The 27996-nt window shown below is 46.6% G+C and overlaps 1 protein-coding gene across 4 annotated transcripts in view; it reads right to left on the reverse strand.

The window, feature by feature from the left end:
- Positions 1–27996, reverse strand: part of PDLIM1 (PDZ and LIM domain 1) — an 89275-nt gene that overhangs the window by 24231 nt on the left and 37048 nt on the right. For all 4 annotated transcript variants that reach the window (XM_048858276.2, XM_048858278.2, XM_048858277.2 and 1 more), the window contains one exon: positions 12092–12176. In XM_048858276.2, coding sequence (XP_048714233.1) covers positions 12092–12176 — 85 coding nt within the window. The remainder of the gene's footprint in view (positions 1–12091; positions 12177–27996) is intronic.

Consider the following 27996-nt stretch of genomic DNA (forward strand, 5'->3'; position numbering starts at 1 on the left):
AGCTTTCTTGGCAATAAGGGCACACTGTTGACTCATATCCAGCTTCTCGTCCACTGTAACCCCTAGGTCCTTTTCTGCAGAACTGCTGCCTAGCCATTCAGTCCCTAGTCTGTAGCGGTGCATGGGATTCTTCCATCCTAAGTGCAGGAGTCTGCACTTGTCTTTGTTGAACCTCATCAGATTTCTTTTGGCCCAATCCTCTAATTTGCCTAGGGCCCTCTTTATCCTATCCCTACCCTCCAGCGTATCCTACCTCTCCCCCCAGTTTAGTGTCATCCGCAAACTTGCTGAGGGTGCAATCCACACCATCCTCCAGATTATTAAATGAAGATGTTGAACAAAACCGGCCCCAAGACTGACCCTTGGGGCACTCTGCTTGATACCGGCTGCCAACTAGACATGGAGCCATTAATCACTACCCACTAAGCCCGATGATCTAGCCAGCTTTCTATCCACCTTATAGTCCATTCATCCAGCCCATACTTTAACTTGCTGGCGAGAATATTGTGGGAGACCATATCAAAAGCTTTGCTAAAGTCAAGGAACAACATGTCCACTGCTTTCCCCTCATCCACAGAGCCAGTTATCTCATAGAATCATAGAATATAAGGGTTGGAAGGGACCCCAGAAGGTCATCTAGTCCAACCCCCTGCTCAAAGCAGGACCAATTCCCAGTTAAATCATCCCAGCCAGGGCTTTGTCAAGCCTGACCTTAAAAACCTCTAAGGAAGGAGATTCTACCACCTCCCTAGGTAACGCATTCCAGTGTTTCACCACCCTCATAGTGAAAAAGTTTTTCCTAATATCCAATCTAAACCTCCCCCACTGCAGCTTGAGACCATTACTCCTCGTTCTGTCATCTGATACCATTGAGAACAGTCTAGAGCCATCCTCTTTGGAACCCCCTTTCAGGTAGTTGAAAGCAGCTATCAAATCCCCCCTCATTCTTCTCTTCTGCAGGCTAAACAATCCCAGCTCCCTCAGCCTCTCCTCATAACTCATGTGTTCCAGACCCCTAATCATTTTTGTTGCCCTTCGCTGGACTCTCTCCAATTTATCCACATCCTTCTTGAAGTGTGGGGCCCAAAACTGGACACAGTACTCCAGATGAGGCCTCACCAATGTCGAATGTCAATGTCACCAATGTCACCAATGTCATCATAGCAGGCAATTAGATTAGTCAGGCATGACTTGCCCTTGGTGAATCCATGCTGACTGTTCCTGATCACTTTCCTCTCCTCTAAGTGCTTCAGGATTGATTCCTTGAGGACCTGCTCCATGATTTTTCCAGAGACTGAGGTGAGGCTGACTGGCCTGTAGTTCCCCGGAGGGAGGGATAGCTCAGTGGTTTGAGCATTGGCCTGCTAAACCCAGGGTTGTGAGTTCAATCCTTGAGAGGCCCATTTAGGGATCAGGAGGCAAAAATTGGGGATTGGTTCTGCTTTGAGCAGGGGGTTGGACTAGATGACCTCCTGAGGTCCCTGCTAACCCTGATATTCTATGATTCTATGATCCCCCTTCTTCCCTTTTTTAAAGATGGGTACTACATTAGCCTTTTTCCAGTCATCCAGGACCTCCCCCGTTCGCCATGAGTTTTCACAGATAATGGCCAATGGCTCTGCAATCACATCCGCCAACTCCTTTAGCGCTCTCGGATGCAGCGCATCAGGCTCCATGGACTTGTGCTTGACTAGCTTTTCTAAATAGTCCCAAACCACTTCTTTCTCCACAGAGGGTTGGTCACCTCCTCCCCATGCTCCGCTGCTCAGTGCAGTAGTCTGGGAGCTGACCTTGTTTGTGAAGATAGAGGCAAAAAAAGCATTGAGTACATTAGCTTTTTCCACATCCTCTGTCACTAGGTTGCCTCCCTCATTCAGTAAGGGGCCCACACTTTCCTTGACTTTCTTCTTGTTGCTAACATACCTGAAGAAACCCTTCTTGTTACTCTTAATATCACTTGCTAGCTGCAACTCCAAGTGTGATTTGGACTTCCTGATTTCACTCCTGCATCCCCAAGCAATATTTTTATACTCTTCCCTGGTCATTTGTCCAATCTTCCACTTCTTGTAAGCTTCTTTTTTGTGTTTAAGATCAGCAAGCATTTCACTGTTAAGCCAAGCTGGTTGCCTGCCATATTTACTATTCTTTCTACACATCGGGATGGTTTGTCCCTGTAACCTCAATAAGGATTCTTTAAAATACAGCCAGCTCTCCTGGACTCCTTTCCCCCTCATGTTATTCTCCCAGGGGATCCTGCCCATCAGTTCTCTGAGGTTGTCAGTTTGCTTTTCTGAAGTCCAGGGTCCGTATTCTGCTGCTCTGCTTTCTTCCCTGTGTCAGGATCCTGAACTTGACCATCTCATGGTCACTGCCTCTCAGGTTCCCATCCACTTTTGCTTCCCCTACTAATTCTTCCCGGTTTGTGAGCAGCAAGTCAAGAAGAGCTCTGCCTCTAGTTGGTGCCTCCAGCACTTGCACCAGGAAATTGCACTGACCAGCTATTCTAGGTCCTGATCTTTCCTGAGCAGAGATCACCAATCACAATTCATGGTGCCAGATTTTATGACAATCTATCTGCCTTGTGGAAAAAGTCTTTAAGCCCAGAACAGAAAGACAATCAGTGTTTCCTACTTTTGGCAGAAGGCAGCATGGCAGAGAAAACAGAGGGGGAAAACAAAGGGAGTTTCCTCCCACTCTACTCGGAGCTGAACAAAATCAAAGCGGCAGCTGCGAGCTCCCTCACAATTGCTGCTTGTCGCCACCAGTAGGCATGGTGCTGAGACAGCTGCTTCCCCTGAAGGGGGGCTCTTGCGTCAGTATGCCCCGAAGACAGCCACAGCCACTACTGGCTGTCACTGGCTGGGGAGATCAGGCACTTCCCATGATCTTTGCCAGAGATGTTGTGAAGGCCAAGACTATAACAGGGTTCAAAAAAGAACTAGATAAGTTCATGGAGGATAGGTCCATCAATGGCTATTAGCTAGGATGGGCAGGGATGGTGTCCCTAGTCTCTGTTTGCCAGAAGTTGGAATGGGCGACAGGGGATGGATCACTTGATGATTACCTGTTCTGTTCATTCCCTCTGGCATTGGCCATTGTCAGAAGACAGGATACTGGGCTAGGTGGAACTTTGGTCTGACCCAGTAGGGCCGTTCTTATGCAACATCACAGTGAAGCCACTCAGACAGTGCTAAGTGCTCAGAGTGTGAGCCAGGCTGATCAGCTTGCTTCACTGGAGTCACACCAGGGAGGAATGTGGTCTGCTGCACATTAGTTATTAGTGAAAAACCAGAACTTTCCGTCCAATATCGGGTGATCCCAGCAAATCAAAAGGTCCCCCCTTATGCCCCGCACTCTTAACATGCTGGGAATGAATAGCCAACGCTATTCACGGGAGCTCCTGCATGATCCTAGGAAGAACTGGGCCTGCAACACATTCAAGTATATTAGAGTCTGACCGGGCCTTTTTGGTTTTGTAGCAGCGGTGAACAGCAGTGACCTCATCACCACAAGGAACAGGAAATTCTGAGGGGTTATGTCACACAGGGAAAATAAAGGGATCGAGGAGCAGGATTCTTCTTCCCTACAGTCAAAGCTTCCATTCTCCCTCCCCCCTTCTTCCATTCCTGCCTCGCCCCCACTCTCCTTTCCAAGTGAAGCCAAAAGTTGTACTAGGAGGGACAAGGTTCCTTGCTACCCCCCTCCTTCAGCAGCACTCAAAGAGATACCGCTGCCTCCCCTCTGTGCTCTTGGGGGGCAGGCGTGCTGCCCCACGCAAGGCAGTGCTACAGCAAGGAAGCTGCTGAAATCCCATTTCAGGTCTCACTGAAACCAAATTTCTCAGCTCAAACCCATCACTCCCAGCACACAATCACACACAGTGCTAGCTTTGCGCCTGTGCCTTTAAGAGCACAGTTTACAGAAGCATGTTTAAGCCAAAGATTTAGCAACTTCAAAAACAAAGGTACTGCAGCCAACTCTTTCATTGATCCCCAGTGCACCATCTGTCTGAGCTCCCATCTCTCTTGGGGATCCATGGAATGTGTCACGGCTATTGGGGATTAGAGTGTCTTCACATAACCTTACCCTTTTCTCATCCTTCCAAAAGCTTTTCTCATGTTTTGAAAGCAGAGTAGAAATTTGGAAGATTTTTTTGATGGGGGGAGGCAAGGGGACAAAGCAGTCTGACTAGCTTCCCACATCCTCTCTCTCTCTGACTTTCCTAAAGCATTCCATACCCATGTAGTAATGCCGCCTAAACAAAGAAAAACAGGAGGTCACCAAAAGCCAACAAAGTTCAGCCATCTCCAACTGGAGATGGTTACGTTATAGACTATTGCTTCACAGAGACTGCTAGTACACCCACGGCCTTATCAAAGGTCATATCAACAACACACCCACACTCTATACTTTGTGACTTCTAAATCTCCATGGAGACAAATATACAAAATGGAAACAATTACATCACCCCATAGGATGTGAGCAACTCTGTCTAAGGAAACCTTGGGAAAGTTGATACATGTGGCTGGCTGTTTCAGCCATCACCTGAATGTTGCTATTCACTCTCAGAAGTAACTAGAACATGTTTCTGCAGGTTATGTCTTATTTAAGACAAAGCAAAATTCACTGTTCCGTTGTTAAGTTTACACAATTTTTGGTTAAAGGAGCCTTAAACCTTAAATTAACCTTAAACCTGAATCTTCCACTTAGATTTTTTGGGGATGTTCTAATATTTCTGCCTCAAAGTAGGAAGAGAGGATCCTTTGAGAAATGGGCCAGATCACCTGGAAACTACTGCAGCTTAGAACACTCTTGAAGCTGCTCTCACAGCCCATTTTATCTGCTTATTATTATTTGAATACAGACATGCCTAAAAGCACAAACTGAGATCAGAGCCCCACTGTGCTGGCACTTCACATAGTAAGAGACAGACCCTGCCCCAAAGAGCTTGCACTCTAAATTGGCAAGACAGACAAAGGATGGGGGAAAGGAAGTGTTAGTCCCCATTGTATGGATTGGGAAACTGAGGCACAAAGCGACTACGTGACTTGCCCAAGGTCATCCATGGAGTCTGTGGCAGGGCCAGGAATTTAACCCAGATCTCCCCAGTTCTGACTCGGTACCTTAACCAGCAAGTCATCCTTCCTCTCCTATTGGGATCCCTATGAAACAGGGAAATGAAGCACAAAGGGCAGGTGGTTCTGGTGGTTTCATCCTTTCCACTGGAGGGGAAAAAGGGTAATTCCACTGGAAACAGATGTTGAATGTGACACCCTTGAGAAGCACAAGTGAAATAATTGAGCAAATACACCCGTTATTTCCATCCTCCAAAGTTAACAGTCACACCCAACACAGAACTACATCAGCTAGCTGACCCATCGCTACTGGAGGGTTACAGGCTTTTTTGGTAAAAGCTGGTTTTATCATCACTCTATGATGGGATACATATGCAACCACAGCTATAACTCTCTAGGACTAAACATCCCACAGTCTTAGCTATTCATTTGAATGATTGCTCTCTGTACTTCCTAAGATGGACCTCTTGGAGACAATGAGAATCTTCTTCAAGGGGTTTTGGATCAGGCCCTAAATGAACCCCATATAGTTGTGTATGTAATATGGGACCAAAACTGTTCATTCTGTATAAGGCCCCCACACTCAGATACACAAGAACTATGCTTCTGGCAGAGTAAAAAGCCACCCCAAAACACATGCTATCTATTCTGCAAGTGAACAAATGAAAGTTCTATAACTATTGCTAGGAATAATTTACTCATTTTTAATTATGAGTAAGTTATAATGATTAATGACACTTAGTTGCTTCTAAGATTCTGCATGTCCAACAAAAACATCTACTCACCCAACAAAAGTAAAATATAATAACTTGTACAATGATGTTGGTAAAAAGTTAAGTCATCATTTCATTAGGCCTATGCTGGTAAAATTCTTGAAAGTTTTGCAAGGCTGGTATAGACAGCATGTTCTGCTCAGGGTATGATATGGATGAAAAACCCCACTTGCAACAGGCAACAATGCAACTATGAACTCTAATTTGCTATTCCACACACAGAGCCCCAAGTTAGCTAACTTGGCATGTTTGCCATATTTCCAGGAGAAATTAGCATTCTCAAGTTGACATTGCAGTCACAGTGTCTATGCTGCAAAGTATCACTTGCAGCAGTCAGTCATTGAAAGGGGTACAGACAAAACCTTATTAAAAGCCGGTGCTATTCGTATCATTAGTCTCTTTTTCTTGGCAGACTGGCTCAAGACATTTAAAGAGGCGCTGGCAAAGTCAGTGGGCTCTTCTGATTATGGTTTGGATTGCAGAACTCTTCCCTCATTGTGCCAGTTTGTCCTGCTCACATACTAAAGGAGTATGTATAAAGGTAATGCATACCATGGTATGCATCCGATGAAGTGAGCTGTAGCTCACGAAAGCTCATGCTCAAATAAATTGGTTAGTCTCTAAGGTGCCACAAGTACTCCTTTTCTTTTAAAGGAGAGAGGGTGATTTTATCCAGTGCCTCAATTTGTTAAGACTGCCGCAGCCGGCTTCACTTTTAACCAGGTTCTAAGAGGAGAGTGATGACAAACCTGATGTGAAGATTAAGCCTAGAGACATTGGAAGTAACCTTTTAATCCAGGGATGCCCACATTTTGCCAGGACGTATCCAATGGGGTCCCACAGCTGTCTGTCCTAGATCTGGTACTATTCAATATTTTCATTCGTGACTTGGATAATGGAGTGGAGAGTACGCTTATAAAACTTGCAGATGACACCAAGCTGGGAGGGGTTGCAAGCATTTTGGAGGACAGGATTAGAATTCAAAATGACCTTGATAAATTGGAGAACTAATTGGTCTGAAATCAACAAGATGAAATTCAATAGGGACACATGCAAAATACTTCACTTAGAGAGGAAAAATCAGGTGTACACATAAAAAATGGGGAATAACTGACTAGGCAGTAATACCACTGAAAAGGATGTGGGGGTTAGAGCAGATCAAAAATGGAATCTGAGCCAAAAATATGATGCTGTTGCAAAAAAGACAAATATTCTGGGGTGTGTTAACAGGAGTGTCTTATGTAAGAAATGGGAGGTAACTGTTCTGCTCTACTCAGCACTAGTGAGGCCTCAAAATCATGAAATCATAGAATCATAGAATATCAGGGTTGGAAAGGACCTCAGGAGGTCATCCAGTCCAACCCCCTGCTCAAAGCAGGGCCAATCCCAACTAAATCATCCCAGCCAGGGCTTTGTCAAGCCTGACCTTAAAAATATCTAAGGAAGGAGATTCCACCACCTCCCTAGGTATGGAGTATCATTTCCAATTCTGAGTACCAAACTTCAGCAAAGATGTGGACAAATTGGAGGGAGTCCAGGGGAGAGCAACAAAAATTATAAAAACAACAAGGAGTCCGGTGGCACCTTAAAGACTAACAGATTTATTAGCTTTTGTGGGTAAAAAACCCACTTCTTCAGATGCATGGAATGAAAATTACAGATGCAGGCATTATTATACTGACACATGAAGAGAAGGGAGTTGCCTCACAAGTGGAGAACCAGTGCTGACAGGGCCAATTTGATCAGGGTGGATGTAGTCCACGCCCAATAATTGATGAGGAGGTGTCAATTCCAGGAGAGAGAAGTTGCTTTTGTAGTGAGCCAGCCACTATAAAAATTATAAAAGGTTTAGAAAACCTGACCTGTGAGGAAAGGTTAAAAAAATGGTCATTTAATCTTGAGAAGAGAAGACTGAGGGGGGACCTGATAACAGTCTTCAAATGTGGTAAGGGCTGTCATAAAGAGGACAGGAATCAATTGTTCTCGAAGTCCACTGAAGGTAGGAAAACAAGAAAGCAGCAAGGGAGATTTAGGTTGGAAAGTAGAAAATGCTTTCTAACTTTACTATAAGGTTAGTTAAGCTCTGTAACAAGGGAGGTTGTGGAATCCCCATCACTGGAGGTTTTTAAGAACAGGTTAGACCCACCCTGTGGGTGGGTGGTCTGGGTTGGTCTGGTATACTTGGCCCTGCCTCAATGACCTCTCCTGATCCCCTCCAGCCCTCCATGTCTTGGAGAGCTGCATCAACAGGCAGTTGGGAGCTGAGGGCAGAAAAATCAAAGGGGCACACCCTTTGTTTGCTTTCACTTAGAACTTTCTTTACAAGCAAATAGAAACTGCTTGCCTGAGTTCTTAAGCAATAAAAACCTGCAGTTGAACCTGGATCAAAACTCTTTCATCCTGCGCATACAGGAACAAGAGAGCCGAGGGCTGCACTTCAGGACTACACAGTCCCTACTCTGTCTATTAAGGGGTTTATATTGTGCTCATCACCAGAGTTTCTGAGAGCCCCTTGGTCTCCCCCTGATTTAAACTGAAAAGAATCCACACCTCTCGGCATTTTTAAGTGATTTACAAAGCAGAGAGAGGCTGGTGGCAAAGCAACTATGCAGGTAAGTTCAACAGCCAGTATAAGCTCAGCAATAGTTCTCGCATAGCCTTGGATTTAGCTCTTGCTTCATTTAGGAGAGGAAGCATTAGCCAAGCACCTGGGTTATCCTTGCTTTTACAGAACTGCTGGGGGATCTTTAGTACTTCGAGATTCATGTCTGCCCACCTCTTCCAAAGTATGGAGTTTATACAATATTCCGTAGTGCTGCAATGCAGTATCAGAGCATGCTATGAGACTAGTCCAAGCCAAGGTGGCCAAGTCACAAGCTCCAGCTCTGAACTTCTCCAGTGTTTGGAGGTAGGAAAGCGTGAATCCAAGTGGTTTGGGCCCCAACTCTCCATAACACTCACAGGCTAGAGACCCACCAGAGAACCCACAGCCCAGAGGTGGGCAAACTACACCCCGCAGGCTATTTTAAGCCGGCCCACAAGCCGCACCATGCAGCTCAGCCACGGCGCTGGGCCTGGGCTGCTCTGCACAGTTCGGCCCAGCTCTGGCCAAGGGCCACACACATGCAGTTCAGCCCCACTCCAGCCAGGGCACAGGGTCCGGGGCCTCACCACATGGCTCCGGGAAGCTGCAGCATGGCCACGGTCCAGCTTCTATGCACTCCAATGGGAGCTGCAGAGGTGGTGCATGCGGATGGGGCAGCATGCAGAGCTGCCTGGCCGTGCCTCTGTATAGGAGCCGGAGAAGGGACATGCCACTGCTTCCAGGAGCCGCTTGAGATAAGTGCGACTTGGAGCCTGCACCCCCTGAGCCTCTTCCCATGCCCCAACCGCTTGCCCCCATTCCCCTCCTACTCTCCAAACCCCTTGATCCCAGCCCAGAGCACCCTTCTTCACCCCAAACCTCTCATCCCCAGCCCTACCCCAGAGCCCGCACTCCCAGCCAGAACCTGCACCTCTTCCTGCACCCCTGCCCCAGCCCTGATCCCCCTCCCACCCTCCGAACCCCTGAGTCCCAGCCCAGAGCACACTCCTGCACCCCAAACTCCTCATCTCCAGCCCCACCCCAGAGCCTGCACCCCAAACCCCAATTCTGTGAGCATTCATGGCCCGCCATATAATTTCTGTTTCCCGATGTGGCCCTTGGGCCAAAAAGTTTGCCCACCCCTGCCACAACCATAATGTCCACCTCTGCCTTATCCCCTCCCAACCTAACATTTGTCCTACCAGCTTGTGTGGCTTGCAGCAGCTTTACTTGTCTCAGCCACTTGAGGAGTTGACTGGGGGGAGTGCTACAGCAAGTTCTGGACATCAGCTGCTAGCCTACCGTGAACACTGATCCCCACAGCTTGGCAGGGAACAGGGAAAAAGATGAGATCCAAGACAGCTCCTGGGCAAACAGCTCCTAGTTACTGCATCAAGATGGTCTTATTCTATATGAAGGCTCATTTTGTGGTACAAGTTTACCACATAAATGTAGCAGGACAAATCAGTATTTTCCTGGTTACATAATGAACTATTCTCACATATTCTAATTTTGCTAGAAAAAACCCTCAAATATGGGAAGTTCTAGGGCCAGATTCTGATGTTATACCGGTGCAAATCCAGAGCAACTCCTCTGATTTCACTGCAGTTACTCCACATTTACACAAGTGTAACAATCTGAATTTGGCTCACAAAATTCTTTGGGGACGACACAAGGGGACACATGATACCGGGACCCTGCTAACAGAGCCAAATCACAGCCGCAGGCAGAGGCTGAAAATAACATTGGGAAATTTTGTTTTTAAAGCTGTCAACCCCCAAGGCTTATTTGTACCTCCTGGCATGAAACAAAACAAAGGCTGCTCTTCCCCGCCACAAATGGACAGTGATGCAAAATGGACACATTATCTTTGTATAGGATGGGTTATAACACTTAGGCCAAGTGTTATACACTCCAAGACATTTAGGCTTCTAGCTTCCATGGAGTTCCATGAAAGTTAGGAGCCAAAATACCTTTGAGGATTGGGCCTTCGTGTATTAAGTCTGGCCCCACTTAGTGCATTTTGCCACGCCAATAAAGGGGGAAGGTACTAATGGGAGTTGGATGTCTACATCCCATTGACTTCCAAAGGAACCTCACCGCCTTTCTCCCCTAAAATTGACTGAAATTGAACTGAAACAGGCCACAGTGTGCTTCAAAAGCTGTGCCCAGGAATGGGCTACGCATACCACAAAGGAATTGAAAGGGTGGCACTCCCCCATCTCCAAAGCTTTCCCATTAGTCAGTGTCCCTGCATTTTTAGCGTAAATGAGTCATTGTGAGAATGAATCATTTGTCCCCTACCCTGCCTAGGGGCCTCTCTTATCTAGGAAAGCCAACAAGCTTAGTAATGGTTAAGATTAAAGTGCTCAGACTGTTATTTATGGCCTATATTCTGTTGCACCCACTGTGTGACAGGCACTGTCCACATATACAGACACAGTCCCTGCCCCTAACAGCTCACCTTTGGCAAGTCATTTAGAAAAGCTCTGGGTATGGAAATTATATGGCAGGCCATGAATGCTCACAAAATTGGGGCTTGGAGTGCGGGAGGGGGCTCCAGCTGGGGGTGCGGGCTCTGGGGTGGGGCTGGAGATAAGGAGTTGGGGGGTGCAGGAGGGTGCTCTTGGCTGGGACCAAGGAGTTTGAGGGCAGGAGGAGGTCAGGGGTGCAGGCTCTGGGTGGCGCTTACCTCAAGCAGCTCCAGAAAGCAGTGGCATGTCCCCAGTCCAGCTCCTACACGGAGGAGTGGCCAGGCAGCTCTGCACGGTGCTACCCATGCAGCTCCCATTGGCCGCGCTTCCCGGGCAATGGGAGCTGCAGGGGCGAAGCTTGGGGCGGGGGCAGTGTGCGGGGGACACACAGGAGCCGGGGGTGGGAGGGAGGAACATGCCACTGCTTCCAGGAGCTGCATGGAGCAGGGCAAGCCCCCAAACCCACTCCCGGCTGGAGCACCAGAGCAGGGCAAGCCCCGGACCCCCGCTCCCTTATGGGAGCTCAAGGGCCGGATTAAAACGTCCGGAGGGCCGGATGCGGCCCCAGGCTGTAGTGTTCCCGCCCTGACCTAGAGCAATTCTGAGGCTATAGAATGATGACTGGGACCTAATGACATTCCAGGCTACGCCACGTTCCAAAGCTAGTCTGAGGCTGCTAGCTCCTTGAGGCAGGGCCTGTCTCTCACTAGGCCTGACAAGTGCCTAGCACATCCTGGGCAGTACGGCAAAAATGAGTACAAAGAAAAAACAAGGCTCTTTCTAAACACAGCTCATCATGCACCACATCAAGCCTCGTTAGAGCTCAGCTGGTCCACAACAGAGTTCAGAATAAGGACTAGCTCAGTCTCCCTCACAGAGATCATAGAATCATAGAACATTAGTGATGGAAGAGACCTCAGGAGGTCGTCATCTAGTCCACCCCCTGCTCAAAGCAGGATCAATCCCAACTAAATCAGCCTAGCCAGGGCTTCTGTGAAGCTGGGCCTTAAAAACCTAGCACTATCACAGCTAGTCTGCTCGCTCTTTTAAGATTTGAGGCCATTGTTCCCACTGAAATCAGCTGGAGCTAGAGGTGCTTAGCACTGCTGAGAATCAGGTCATATGCCACTCTGGGACAGGGCACAGTGAGGAAACAACAAATAGCGCAAGCCCATTATTACTTACCTGGGGTTCAGAAGCCAGATTCATCTTGTATGGATTGGGCTTTCCTTCCTCTGTCACCAGAGGGGACCAGACTTTGGATTCTGTTCTGCAATACAGGAACGTTAATGATGGTTAATTTGATAGTTTCTTCCCTGGGTTCAGTTATGGGGATTCAGTTAAATGTTTTTTAAACCATTCAGAAACAGGAATCTCCGCAACACCAGGGAAGGGCAAGGGCTGGAAAATATTCCACACAAAATACTGGAAAAGTCAACCTGCATGGGTGGATTGTGGTGGGGAGGAAGGAGGAAGAAAACTGCAGTGTACTGAAAACTGTTAAAATTACAAGCTCTCCCCTTAAAATCCTAAGGGGTTTCCTTGTCCTGCTTGCAGGCTAGGGGGCTCTGAAGGAAGCATGAAGTCTGTGTTCTCAGTCAGTCTGCAGAGATTCAACACAGAATGAGGCATGCCTCTGTTTTAGCCAGGGAACAGCTTGCTTTGTCTTGCTCTGTTTTTGGCTACAGTATGTTTTTCTGGAGTCTTAGAAGTAAAGTAGTGTTATATTGCAACCTTCCAGCTAGAGTACTTTATGTTTTTATTTCAATTCTCGCTGTATATGCCACATACATAACAAATTCAAGAACCATTTGCTAGTGAATCCTGTATTAAGTGACCAACTCCAAAGACTGACAAAAAAAGGTGGCATAATAGAGGTGGGCTGAGAACTTTCCTTTAAAACTAGAGGGGAGCCTATAAAAGACTAGATCTTATTGACTTGATACCAAAAATGTGTTTTTATATAAAAAAACCAAATATTTAAAACCCTTTGAAATATGGCATTTTAGCATAAGAACATGAAGTGTTACATAGAACTGTACAAAGTGCAGAAACTCCTGCACACAAAGTCTCCTGATTTGATCACATGTTCTGTGGCATTTGGCATTTAAAAAAAAGAAAAAAAAAACCAGCTCCTGGATTCAAGTGATTACATGAAGCTCCCAGCTTTCATTAAAATAAAAGGTAAGTTTCTAGTCCTCATGGTTGAGGAGAAAAGCTTGAAAATGTGACACCACCACCCAAGGCAAATAAATACTCCAGATTGATTATGTTTTAAATTCATGGTTTTTGTGGGACTGACTCATGATTTCTGAGTGCTTGTGGTTGCGAAGCAGTTCTGCCAATCAGCTAGGAGATGGTGCTACTGTGCCTGGGCACAATTCTGGATAGCTGGAGTCGGGGGGGAGAAGTTAAACACTGTGAAATGGCTTGGGGACCTAGGTTAGGGTGATCCCTTATTAAGAGGGAGAGGGCTTACAACCACAGGCTCATTGTATAGAAGAGAGGAAGGCACCAGATGGAAGAGTTCTGATCCAGCTCTGAATGCGTTTGCGTCAGACCCATCCCTAGCTTGGTCATTACTGACCTAATGAGCTGGGGATGTGATGAAGAAGCATTTCTGCCAACAGAAGTTACTAGAATTTGCAACAACAATGGCCAGAAGTCATTCCAGCAAATGTTCCAGCAACGCGTGATAAACAGTAAGCGTACATCTACCCTGCAACAACAGACCATTGGCATGGCTGAGTTTAGCCCCAAGAGCCTGGGCCAGCCAGTGGGGCTAAAAATTGCAGTGTAGACATTTTGTGGTCGGGCTGGGGGAAGCCCCACGAGGGGGTTGGGTCTCAGAGCCTGGGCTCCAGCCCAAGCCCTAATGTCTACACTGCTATTTTTAGCCTCACAGCCTGTGCCCTGTGAGCCCAAGTCTGTTGACCCAGGCTCTGAGACTAGTGCCATGGGTTTTTTATTGCAGTGTAGACATACCCCAAGTGCCTGACAGTGTGACCTTTATTCATGGGAGCAGTTCCTTGGACTTCAGTGTGATAACCCACATGAGTAAGGGCTGTCTGAGCCATTAGGAATAGCTGGGAGGCAGTACTATTCATGTCTTTTCTTCAGGCACATCTTGAATACACAGAGTATGTGTTATATCCCTATGCTGGCCTGCCCTAAATTCTAATCTTTTTGTATATAAAAAGAGTGTTACTGTTGAACAAACAGATGCCTCTTGAGGGCTTATAAAATGATTTGTCAGACTCCATCCGTGGATAAAGTGAGAACTGCAAGGACCAAGTGCGCCCAGGGAGAAAGCCTGGAGAGTGGACCCAGCTATATGTATTTCCACTCACTAACTGTGGATTGACTGGACTATTTGCAAGTTCCCGCAAAACAGCCTGCAGTGCAAATAAAGATTAGGAACACAGTAGCCCCTAAGTTTTAAAAGATCTTAAAACATAGATTAAAGACAAACTAATGATTATGGCTCAGGACATAGTCATCCACATTCCTGGGCCTGAGAAATCTTAAGCATGCCACTTTAATTCTCTGTGCCTCATCCTTCCCATCTGTAAAATGGCATATATTTCACTGCCCCATCGAGATGTTGTGAGGCTTATATTTGTTAATGTTATATGTGGAATTATTTTCTGAAAAATTTCCCCAATTTTTTAAAATTTAAAATTGTTGAAAACATTTTAAAAACATTTCTGTCAGTTCAAGAACTGGCTTAAAAAGGGGGGGAAATTGTGGCAATTTCACTGAGATTTTTCCAATTTTTACTCAAATTTGGAAATTCCACATGGCTGATAAACCCTTCTGAAGCGTTTTAAAAGATGTGTCCTGTTCTGACAGGAACCATTTTGCATTTGCAGTGGCAAACTCTACCTTTTAGATACCTAATTGCCCAACCGCACCCACAAATTAGATCCTTGAGTCCTGAAATAGGAGGATTTACACATGCAATTAATATAGCGGTTGGGAACAAACCTCTTTAAAAATCAGGCCTTTAATCAGGGGTGCAAAACAGAAGAGGGTCACATTCACACTGGGCCACATTAATTGCAGAGGAAATACCATGGACTTACACAAGGGATGAATTTGGCCCATATCATTTAACAAGCCGGTTCCCATTGCCATTCAGTTTAAAAAAAAAAACCTACACGCTCACCGCTCTTTCTCCTCCCTTAGCGATGGAGAGCTCGCCTGGGTATAGCATTTGCCTCCTGTTAATATCTATTGTACATGGAACATTAAACATTAGAAATCCAATACACTGGAAATGCCTTGTGTGGAGAAGTAGAAAGTCAGTCGCACGTGACAGTTTAGTGCAGTCTGCAACCTGCAATCCAGGGATAGAGAACCTCTTTCTACAAGGTAGGGTAGTTTAAAAAAAAAAAAAGACATTGTTCCATTGCAAGGGTCCATCTGAAGTGCTAATACATCACCACCTGGCTTATCTGAGAGAGTTGGCTTTTAATGGGCGTTTTGGGCATCCAAAAAATACAGAATGAAGTTTGCTATACAGCCTGACCAAAATACAACCACCTCTGAGATGGAGGTTGGCAGTCAACCAGTGCACAGTGACTGGGGATGGAGAAGTTTTGGCCAGAAGACAGAACCCACCCCAAAGAAAGAAATAAGATCTTTAATGATAATATAGACCAGATGGGACCTCTATTTTCATCTCACCTGAAAAACAAAAATTGCATGGAATTAAAATAACCTACCCAGAATGGATGAAAATATGAATATGAACCCTAGCTGCAAATCTGTAGGTATTTCAAATGATTCTTGGACCATTAAAGACATCCTTTGATACCAATTATCACTGGTGCTAAATCCCAATAAGACTGGCCTAGTTCCAATACAGACTCCCTTCTCCAAACTCTCAGTAATAACGTGTTTTCCTGCATCAGATTCAGACTGCCAAAATACGGGAGCATTAAGATGCTTTACAAGGCAGACAAAGTTCTCTTCAGCAGAGAACTCTCTCGGCAAACATTTTTTGGCAAAGAGTAATTTCAACAAAAAGTTCATTTTTGAGGGCTCTGAAGCTTTGCAAATTTGGGTGGAATTTAACAAAATAGCTTTGGATTAATTTTTTTTTTTTTTTTAAGTTTTAGAAAAAAAGTCAAAACAGTTCATTTTGACCATTTCAGAACATTTTGTTTTCATTTTTTCATTTCAAAACAGTATTGCATTTTGAAATTTGGCCAAAGTAAAACAGACACAAACACACGCACATGCACACACACACACACACGCAAGGGTGAAAAACAAAATCACCAAACTGAAATGAAAGACTTGGGGGAAACATTGTTTTAAGTCAACCCAAATGTTCCAAGCAACTTGAAACAATTTTTCTTTATTTTGAGGGGGGGTTTTTTGAGCTAACAAAAAGTTTTTAAAAAATCTATTCTCTTTAATTTTTTTCCAGTTTGATCCCTAGACCAAATAATCAATTGTTCACTCAGCCCTAATCTTCAAGGCAGGCCATATATCAACATGAGACAAAATTCTCCCCTCTGAGTCAGTGGATCCAACTGACATTGCACTGCACCTACAACACACAGGTTTCAGAGTAACAGCCGTGTTAGTCTGTATTCGCAAAAAGAAAAGGAGTACTTGTGGCACCTTAGAGACTAACCAATTTATTTGAGCATGAGCTTTCGTGAGCTACAGCTCACTTCATCGGATGCATACCGTGGAAACTGCAGCAGACTTTATATACATACAGAGATCATAAACCAATACCTCCTCCCACTCCACTGTCCTGCTGGTAATAGCTTATTATAAGCTTATAATAGCTTATAATAAGCTTATCAGATAAGCTATTACCAGCAGGACAGTGGGGTGGGAGGAGGTATTGTTTTATGATCTCTGTATGTATATAAAGTCTGCTGCAGTTTCCACGGTATGCATCCGATGAAGTGAGCTGTAGCTCACGAAAGCTCATGCTCAAATAAATTGGTTAGCCTCTAAGGTGCCACAAGTACTCCTTTTCTTTCTACAATACACAGGACTTCTTGCTCCATGCAAGAGATGAGACAGCAGAGAGCCTAGCTCAGGTTCACAGACCACAGAAGTAACTTTGGTATTAAAGATGTAAACTACTTTACGCAACTATCAGATTTGCCTTCACATTAAAGAGAAAACATTTTGGTTTCCAAGTCTGCAATCATCCCAATTTGTCACTGGATATAAATATTAACAGCAAGGTCACCCCCAGCTTTACTTTCTATCCAAGTTAAAAGTTATCCAAACAAAAAGGTTAAATAGTCAACATTTTTATCCCCTTGTGGCCAGTGAGGATAAAGTTTCCCTTTGTCTTTGCAACAGCTGCTACAAAATTCTTCAGTCAATCACTCAGTGAGCAATTCACAGCACCAGATAAGGGGTGAAGAGGAGAGAATTTAGCACTAACAGGTTTTAAGGAGTGAATTCTTCTAACAGATTTAAGTGAAGTCCTCTCCAGCTACACACTAGACAGTATATAAATAGTCTATGAAGTTGGATGACTGGTTAGATTAGTAATAGGCAACAAGAGCCTCTCACTAATAAGTAAAAACAACTAGGAGTCCTTGTGGCACCTTAGAGAATAACAAATTTATTTGGGCATAAGCTTTTGTGGGCTAGAACCCACTTCATCAGATGCATGGAGTGAAAAATTAAGTAGGCAGGTGTAAATATACAGCACATGAAAAGAAGGGAGAGGGGCAGATTTACTTTCTCACTTCAAACCCTGGGCTGAAAGCAACCAAATAAAATCTCAAAGAAATAACCAAAGTGCTAACACAAGAAAGTTCCTGGCACAGTACAAGACTTAATACAGCTGTCCTGTCCCTTTCTGGGGTGGAAGCTGAGTGTGTGAGAAGACAGAAGATACCCTCCCTCTCAAACATTTTTAGAAGGGAGGTTTAACAAGCTGTGAAAGGTGCTGGTTTGATGGCTAAGCACAGTCACCTTCAGGGCATGATGTAAGCCTGTTTAACCAGGCTTTCAACCAGCATCATGGCAAAGTGTGAGCCCCAGGGTACAGATATGAGGCAGTAACTTTTGAGTCATTCATTGTATGGCTGACTCACTGTCGTACATAGATGGTATTTAAATACTGGACCCAATCTGCGGCCAGCTAGGACTCCAGGGGCATCATGAGGCTGTGCAATATGGCTGGCTGGAATTTCATGGAGGCAGTGGGGCAAGAACAGTCTTCTTTCTCTAAAAGCACTAGGCCTTTACCACGTGACTTAAAAGGTACCACTCCATTAGCTGTTAGCAATCTAGAGCCTATAACAGAGTTGAGCTGATTTTATCCAGAAATTCACACACTTGCCATTCATTACAATACCCACATATTAAATACATCTGACTGTTCAGACTTTCATGGTTTTTCCACTGGTCAGCTAGACAGATCACCATTTTCACATGAAGGAAAGAGGCCATGAAACAGACTTGAAATGGTTTTGACTGCAGCAATCATTAGTAAATTTCACACAGGAGTGCTGCCTAACAGGGAGCAAGTCCCAGAAAGCAACAAAGAGCTCTTCCTGGGCTCCAGAGCTGTTTCTGAGGATTAGACAATTGGCATGCCCATATATAGACATGCACTAAGCATCAGTCTTTTCCCAGGGCCAAGAGAATTATTAGTAAGATGACAGGGCTGGAAAATTCCTGCTGGCAAGACAGCACAAGGCAAAGTTAAGTGAATCAACAGAATTCACAGGGATCTGTTCTTGGAACACACATTCTACTCTATTAGGACATCACACAACCAGTCCTCACCAGTCCAAAGTGATCAGGGCCTCCGGTAGCAAGTGTATGGTTTAACCTGCATGACACAAAACAGTTAAATCTTTTTTTACCCCCCACCCTTCCTTCCCATAATACGTGACGGTGTTTGGGTTATTGCATTTTTCACTTTTGTTATAATATAACCTGGTAGGAGACCATTCTTCCCTGTGCTCTTGGCAGCTTAAGAGAACGAATGCACAGCTTCAGAGTAACAGACTGTTTTTCAAACTAAAAAGGTGTGATAAGAATGTACATTCTGGAATCAGAACCATGAAAGGGCAGCTAGAAAATTGATGAAGGAGATGGCGAGAGCAGGAAGAGAGGTTACATAGTTGTATTCCTTTCTGCAAATATTGCCATACTATTGCAACCCACACATGCTTTCAACACTGTGGAGAGAGGATTACTCAGAGAAAAAAACATTTTTTGATAGAGACATGCAAAATGTTGCCTTTTGGTTGTTCCTGGTTACATACCAGCATGGCACTATAGGTCAGAACTTCTTGTTTGCTCAGTCATATTGTGAGAGCCAAGGACATTACAATTAACACCAACTCGAGCTAGCCAGTGAAAAAAGCTTTTGTCTGGATCATCCAAATACATTTTATGTGTATCTATTCTAGAGCCACACAGAAAGCTTGTGTATTTGGCTTGGGTCAAATGCAACAGGTGCAGCTGCACTGGAGCTAGAGGAGTTGAGTGATTAATTTGGCTGTATGAGAATTTGGCTGTTTTCCTTGGGTTTTCCCTTCCTTGCGTGTTCTGTCTGTTGGTCCTACTGAATCTTTTCCTATCAACAATGGCTCCCAACATACTCTGAGTTCCCAGAGTCCTAGTGGCGCTCTCCTATCTGCCACTTCTCTCCTGCTTCTCATACCCTTAAAGGAAAATTTTTACCCTTAAAGGAAAAATTGCATGCTCATTTTGATCATATACAGCTGGGAAAAGATATTTTGCTTTGCCCAAGAATCCCAATTTAAAAAAAGAAGGAGCACAAACCCTAATTAAAACAGGACAAGAGTTCAGATCAAAGAGTCCAGTGCCAGAGCCAAAACTTCAGCTCTCCAAAGGACAGAGTGGGCGCAAAACCCTGGTTGTGAAACTCCTGAACTTGGTAATAAGAATTTGGGTGGAGAATCTAAACTTTCCCTAAGAAGTCTGGAAAGGGTCTTTGGTTCAAGCTCTGAATCCTGATCTGAAAACAGATTTGATCCAGGATTTTGGTTTTGGGGTCGTTCTCTTTAATCAATAAAGGGCAGCACCTCTGGATACTGAAATAAATATGGAGCCAGAGGAGGAATTTGGGGATGGAGGCAATGAGGACTGCACTTGCTTATATATGTAGTAAGATGGAAGAGTCTTGAGTCTGCTGGAGTATGCCAGCTCCTATAGATTAGGGATTTTGTTTTCTTTGTTTTTGACTATGAAAGGAGCATGAGACATGGAGCTGGATTGTCCACCACTGAAGACAATGGGAGCTTTAGCAGTGACTTAGAAGAGAACTTTACTTTTATACTTGGGAACTGCTTATTAAAATCCCCTCCCACCTGAACTGGACAAAAGTACAGTGAATGAATGAAATGAAATGCTAACAAGCATAAACTCTCTGCTAGTCACACTAATGGATGTAGGAATTCAGCATGTGTGTCAACATTCTAGAGCTACTACACTCAAATGGAAGAAAACAGAACCCTCCAAAGGGTGTTGTCATGTCAATGAGCAAAACAGCAGGCAGTGCATTCAGAAGAGCACACTCAGCAGACCAAATTCATGCTTAGTCTTAACTCCTCAGAAGTTAGTGGACATCCATCAGAGCTGAATTTTCCCCATTGGATGAGAGAACAAAACATGCATGTTTTCTTTAGTCAGTAATTTCATCCACTCCCACAAGCTGTCATCCTGCCTACAATCTGATCTGAAATATTTTTGAACTATTACCATCATTAAGGAAAATACCGAAACAGGAAACATCGGAATGCTGTTGATATCCATAATCAAGTACAGAGCACAAACAGCATTTCCTTTACCAGAACCGCCCGTGTCCATCCAACTCTCTACGCTGACACTATTTTTAAACAGTCAGAGGCACATGCAAGGCTAGGGGAAATTCAGCCACACAACTCCCAGCCACACAACTCCCATTAAAATAAGTTGGTCGCATGGGTAACCAGAGAGACACACTCATTTGTAAGGTTAGGAATAAACTTCCATGATACCTTCATGGCTTTTGGAAGCTTATTAATATCATGAAGATCATGAATCAGTGTTTCATTCCGCTCTCCACTTCATAAAATGGAGATCCTCACCTACCTAGTGACGTATGCAGTTCCCCTTACTATAGTATCTGAGTACTTAGCTCTGTAAATTGGATTCAAATCCATGATCTGGATTCAAACCCACAATTGTAAAATCACAAACTAGAACATGATTGTATCACTACTAACACTGGACCTAAACCACGGGGCAGTTTCCCCTCCTAATCTTGGGTTCTCAGAATGTTTTGTAGATCTCATGAACCACACCGGGCTCCAGATTATCATCATTTTAAAATTATTTAGGTCCAAAAATTAAGATTCCTAGATTTTATGCTCTCACAAGGTGCATGTGTTACTGCTCTTGGTACATGGAGAATATGAAGATGCAGCTTAGCACATTGGCCCTCGCCCTTGCCCTGCACCTTCTTCCAGCCTCACACGATGTATTGTATTGTAGCTTAAGTCCTCAAAGACCATCTCAGAAAAGACAGATCACATCAACCTCAAAGCAACTCATTTACACATAACAGAAATGGTACGAAATGAAGTACTCAGGGCTAAATCCTGAATTTTTACATGTAACATGGCCAACTGACTACTAGGAACTAGACAAATGAGCCTCATTTCATATAGGCCACCAAATAGTTACATGGTTTGCTACCTCTGATATGAGCTGGTGACTCAGAGGTGAAAGGCTCTATGCTACATTAACAAAAGGAGCCATCCAGGTTGAGATGATTTTTTTGGTCACCACTCGTCTCCTTCCTGCAGTTCTCCTTGCCAGCAGTTCTCAACTGGAGCCTGGTGGGGCAACAGTCCAGTGCCCCATAGGACGAAAGCCCCTCCCCCTGTGGCTGAAGCCAGGAGCCTCACCTCACCTTTCTGCCCACACCGGGCCCCGGAATTTTTATAGCCTGTTTAGAGGAGCGGAGGGTGGGGGGGGCTAAAAGAAAAACATGGAGAACCCCTGGTCTACACCATATTTCATTGGGTATCTGACAATGTGGAAAAACAAGCAGAAAACAGTTTCCTACCTCTCAAAACTGTTGTTCTTCGAGATGTGTTGCTCATGTCCCTTCCGTGTCAGGGGTGCATGCTCGCCACATGCACCAGAACCGGAAGCTTTTCCCCCAGTGGTATCCCATAGGGCTGGCTCTGGCGCCCTCTGGAATCATTCGTGTATGTGCCGGTATGAGGGATGCCACTGGCTCACACCTTTCAGCTCCTTCTTGCCGGAACTCCAACAGAGGGGAAGGAGGGTGGGTCATGGAATGGACATGAGCAACAGATCTCAAAGAGCAACAGTTACGAGAGGTAGGGAACCGTTTTTCTTCTTCGAGTGCTTGCTCATGGCCATTCCATGTCAGGTGACTCAAAAGCAGTGCCGCTGGAGGTGAGCAGGAGTTTATGGACGCGTCGATTGTAATACCACTCTGTCGAGGCCAGCATCGTCTTGGGCCTGCTGAGTGATGGCACAGTGGGTCATGAAGATATGGGAAGACAACAATGTCGTGGCCCTGCAGAAGTCCTGGATTGGGATGCGTGCCAGGAAAGCTGATGATGATGCCTGTGCTCTTGTCGAATGAGCAGTCACTATTGGTGGAGATACAGCTTTTGCCTGCTCGTAGCAGGTGTGGATGTAGCCGGTTATCCAGGGCGAACTTCTTTGAGAGGACACCCGGGACTCCCTTCATCCTGTCAGCCACTGCAATGAAAAGCTTAGTAGACCTGTGGAAGGGTTTGGTTCGCTCAAGGTAGAAGGCCAGGGCATGTCTGATGTCGAGAGTATGCAGACGCCGCTCCTTGTTGGAACTGTGTGGCTTTGGAAAGAACACTGGTGGGAGGGATAGCTCAGTGGTTTGAGCATTGGCCTGCTAAACCCACGGTTGTGAGTTCAATCCTTGAGGGGGCCATTTAGGGATCTGGGGCAAAAATTGGGGATTGGTCCTGCTTTGAGCAGGGGGGTTGGACTAGATGATCTCCTGAGGTCCCTTCCAACCCTGATATTCTATGATTCTAAGATAACTTGATTGACATGGAACTGCGATACCACCTTTGGCATGAAGGCTGGGTGGGGATGCAGCTGGACCTTTCCGTGTAGAACACCGTATATGGGGGTTCTGAGGATAGAGCATTGATCTTGGAGACTCATTTCGCTGAAGTGATGGTGTCACATGGTCCCTGCAGGCTTTCTCCCTCTTGAGCCTGTGCCCTGTGTTTAGGCTGGTATTATAAAGAATCTTCCATGCCTTCTTTTGCTGGATCACCCAAGTATCTTTATTTACAGTGTTTGTGCAGTTCCCAGAGCCCCCAACAGCTAGTGCTCCCCAGACCCTCCCCAGGGTCTCCTGGCTTTTGAGGCTTCCTTCTTTGGTAAGGAAACAGCAATACCACCCTCCTGTCTCCTCCCAGGCCAGCCTCCTCACTGAGGTTTCCCCAGGGCTTCTATGGCCCTCTCATGCCTCAGCCCAGCTGTCACGACTTAGCTCAGCATGTTCCTCTGAGCCAGCCCTCATTAGGGCTTGCAGCTGGGCTCCCTGCTGAGTACCTGCATCTCTACCCCTGGCCTCCTGGCCAGAGAGCAGGCTGCAGCCAGCATTTTGGCAGGGCCTTAAAGATGTTTACCCCTGCCCTGCCACAGATGGCTACAAGGAAGGCAACCTTCCACAATAGATGTAGGAGACAGCAGGAATCCAAGGGCTTGAAGGGAGGACCAGTGTGCCTGGAAAAGACCAGGTTGATATCCCCTTGAGGGACTGGATCATGGATCTGTGGGAAAAATCTTTCAAGACCCTTAAAGAATCTGATCATCATTGCACATGAGAAGACTGATTTACCCTGAGTAGTAGGGTGGAAAGCTGATATGGCTGCCAGGTGCATCTTGATCGATGGAAGTGCCAGACCTTGGTGCTCTAAATGCAGCAGGTATTCCAGAATGGATTGTAAAGAAGTCTGAGCTAGAGAAAATTTCTGTTCTGACACCCAGCAAGCAAAGTGCTTCCACTTAGCCAGGTAAGTTGCTCTGGTGGAGGGTTTTCTGCTTTCTTACAGGATCTGCTGGACCTGTGCAGAGCAGGCCTGTTTCTCGAGGCTTAGCTATGCACCATCCATGCAGTCAGGTGCAGGGAGGCAAGGTGCAGGTGCAGCAACCATCCGCGGCCTATGAAAGCAGGTCTGGGTGGTTGGGAAGTGTCCATGGGGCTCCACTGCTAAGTCCATGAGCATGCCGAACCAATACTGGCGAGGCCATGCCAGGGCTAGCATAATGACTTGCGCTTTGTTCCTCTTGATCTTCAGAAGGGCATTGCTGATAAGTGGGGTAGGTGGAAAGGCATACATCAGGTCGCCTGCCCATGACAGGAGAAAGGCATCGGATAGTGAACTGCTGTCCAGACCTGTTAGGGAGCAAAATCGGTGGCATTTTCTGTTTTGCTAGTAGCAAATAGGTCCACTTGGGGAGTTTCCCACCTCTAGAAGATGGTCCTGATGACCTCTGGGTGGAGGGACCACTCATGGTGAGAGAAGAAGGACCTGCTGAGGTGATCTGCTAGTGTGTTCCGGACCCTGGGGAGATGAGAGGCTTCCAGATGGATAGCGTGTTGGATACAGAAGTCCCACAGATGAAGGACTTTTTGGCAGAGGGCTGATGACCGTGCTCCCCCTTGCTTGCTGACATAGAACGTCAAAGCTGTGTTGTCTATCAACACCTGCACTACCTTGCCCAAGAGCTGAGGAAGGAACACTTTGCAAGCCAAATGGATGGCCCTGAACTTCCTGATGCTTATGTGTAACGACAGCTCCTGTTGGGCTCCCCATCCCAAGTCTGAGGCATCTGACTCCGGGGACACTATGGGCTGTGGAGTTGCAAACGGAACTCCTCTGGTTAAATTGTGTGGGTTCAACCACCATGCTAGGGAGGTAAGTATTTGCGGTGGAATTGTGAGGACCTTGTCCAAGTGATGCCTGGCTGGGGAGTAGACAGACACCAGCCACATCTGCAGTGGTCCGAGATGCAGTCTTGTGTGCTGAAACACATAGGTGCATGTTGCCCTGTGCCCTAGCAGTCTGAGACATACCCGGGCTGTGGTGAGTGGATGGCTCATGACTCACGCAATCAGATCTGACATCACTCAGAAGCTGGCGTGGGTAGAGTTGAGAACTGCTCCTATAAACTCTCTCTCTTTTGCACCACGACCAATGTTGATTTTTGTTAGTTTATCAACAGGTCCAGTGCCTGGCAGGTGGCTTGGATGCTGTGCTGGACCTGTGCTCTTGAATGATCCTTGATGAGCCAATTGTCAAGATAAATTTGAATACCCCAATGTCCGAGGTAGGCTGCAACTACTGCCATACCTTTTGTGAATATTCTTGGGGCTGTTGCTAGGCTGAACAGGAGCACTGAGAACTGGTAGTAAGTCTGCCCCACTACGATTCACAGAAACCTTCTGTGACCATGGAAAATTGAAATACGTAAGTACACATCCTTTAAGTTGAGGGCGGTGTACCAGTCTCCAAAATCCATAGAAGGGATGATGGAGGCCAGAGAGACCATGCGGAACTTCAACTTCTTGAGATATTTGTTGAGGCCTCGAAGGTCCAAGATTGGACATAGACCTCCTGCGGCCTTCAGCATCAGAAAGAAAAGGGAGTAAAAACCTTTCCCTCTCAGTTCTTTGGGAACTTCCTCTATGGCCCCCGCCCACAGGAGGGCGTGCACCTCCTGGATGAGCAGTTGCTTGTGAGAAGGGTCCCTGAAGAGGGACAGGAAAGGCGGGGGGGGGGGGGAAGAAGGGATGTAAACAAATTGGAGGGTGTACCCCACTGCTACAGTGCTGAGCATTCACTGGTCCAATGTTGTAGTTGCCCAAGCAGGGAGGTAGCGCAAGAGACGGTTTGAAAATAAAAGGGTGTTTGGATCCTGGTTGCAGACTGGGAGGTCGCCCTTGGGCGCACCTTCAAAATGATGCTTATTTTCAGGCAGGTATCGGGTAGAGCCCGATTGGGTGGATGCGGCTGGCGGTTGGCCCTGGTGCCATTATAGCCCCTGCCCTTCTTTCGGTAGGGCGCTGATCTGGTCTGGCCTACAAATCTCTGTGGCTGCTGGGGTTTAAATCACTTCCTTATGGTGGCAGGAGTATAAAGGCCCAAGGTGCCTAATGTAGCCCTAGAGTCTTTCATATCATACAACCTGCTGTCCATCTGTTTGGAAAACAGGGTCAATCCATGGAAAGGGAGGTCCTGAATGGACTGCTGGACCTCTGCGGAAAGGCCAGAGGACTGCAGCCACGACACCAATCTCATTGAGATGGCAGACGCCATCGTTCTGGCTGCGGAGTCAGCTGCATCAGAGATCGCCTGGAGGGAAGCGCTCACCACAGTCTTGCCCTCCTCCAGTATGGCCAGAAACTCCTGCCTGGATTCCTGCAGCAATGAGTCTGCATACTTAGCCATGGATTGCCACACACTAAAGTCATACCGCCCGAGGAGAGTTTGGTGGTTTGCTACGTGCAATTGGAGGCTGGCACTTGAATAAACTTATGTCATAAAGGTTGAGCCTCTTTGCTGCCTTATTTTTTGGGGGGTCCAAACTGGTTTGACACAGCCTGTCCTACTCGTTAGCCATGGATACAACCAAGGAACTCAGGGAGGGGTGGGAATAAAGATACTCAAAGTCCTTAGAGACATAGTATTTTCTCTCAGCATGTTTTGCAATAGGGGGCAGAGAGGACACGGTCTGCTACAAGGCCTTCACCACTTTCATGACACTCCTGTGCACAAGCAAGGTGACCCTCAATGGGGCCACTGCCACCAAGATGTCAATGCTCCTCCGCTTCCAGCCCAAGGTTAGTGGCCACACGCTTAAGTAGTTCTTGATGCACCTTAAAATCACCCTGTGGCACCGCGTGTGATGGTCCCACCTCATTGGGTGAGGAAGAGGAGGCGGTGAGAACTGGGGGAGGGACTGACTCCGCTTCCCCAGCTGGGGCGGCCTCATCTGAAGCTGGTGTGGGCTACTGAGAACCCTGAAGCAACCCCTTTTCAGAGACAGGAGGTGGGTGGGAGACTGTCGCCGACTATCTGTCTGATGCGCCTGACACTGGATGCTGTACCTGGGACTCAGAGTGTGGGGGGGGGTGGGGGGGGAGGCGGGGTTGGGGGAACCGCACGGAATCTGGAACTGCCAGGGTGCAGGCCACTGGCCCTGGGACAATGTCCCTGCTAGTAGCCCTGGGGGAAATCCTGCTGGCATTGCAAAGTGCACCTGGCCCCTGGGCACTGTAACTTTCTGGACCTCAGAGTCCAAGGAGGAAGGGTGTTCCCTTGGTGACCAGGTCGGTGCCGCTGCTGCTTCCATTTCCCCACCATATCAGGTGGACCAGCGCTTCACGCTTGGGGAGTGGCATCATGGCACTGTAGCACGGTGCCATATGCCTGGCGATGATGCTTGGGGGGGATCGATGATGGTATTCTGGCAATCGACCCCTCGAGCTTGGGGATCGGTGCCAGGGCTCCAGTGACTGGGAGCGGTACTGTGGGGGTGGCGCTGTGGCTCCAGAGAGACACTGAGGACTCAGGCAGGTCTCTAAGGACCGGTAGTGCAGCTCTGGGGACCGCTGGCATGATGTTGAGAGTCGTAGTGCTGGGGAGTGATGCTGTGATGATGGAGATCACTGCAGGGTCCCTGGTGCAGCCTTGCCTCTAGAGAGGACCATGTCATCCTGAGGTGTCAGCAGCACCGGCAATGATAGAGTGTCTTTTGCTGCCTGAAAGGCCTCCAGAGTAGACAGTACCGTCAGGTGCCATGCATCCCTACCACTCGCAGGGATCGGGGGCGGGTCCCAGAATGGACTCAAGAGCATAACGGATGAGGCTGCTGCGTGGCTACACTCCGGGGAAGACAAGTTGCCCAGCACAGGTCTTTGCTCGTCTCCGACTTTTCCCTTGTTCTTGTGGGATGCTGGGGCGTGCCCTCTTCCGGTATGTTTTTTATGCTTGTTGGTAGGCACTGGAGATGGGGATCAGTGCCAGGTGGAGGCCGGTGCC

Source organism: Caretta caretta, chromosome 7 (assembly GCF_965140235.1).
Source record: "Caretta caretta isolate rCarCar2 chromosome 7, rCarCar1.hap1, whole genome shotgun sequence".
Taxonomy (NCBI): Eukaryota; Metazoa; Chordata; order Testudines; family Cheloniidae; genus Caretta; species Caretta caretta.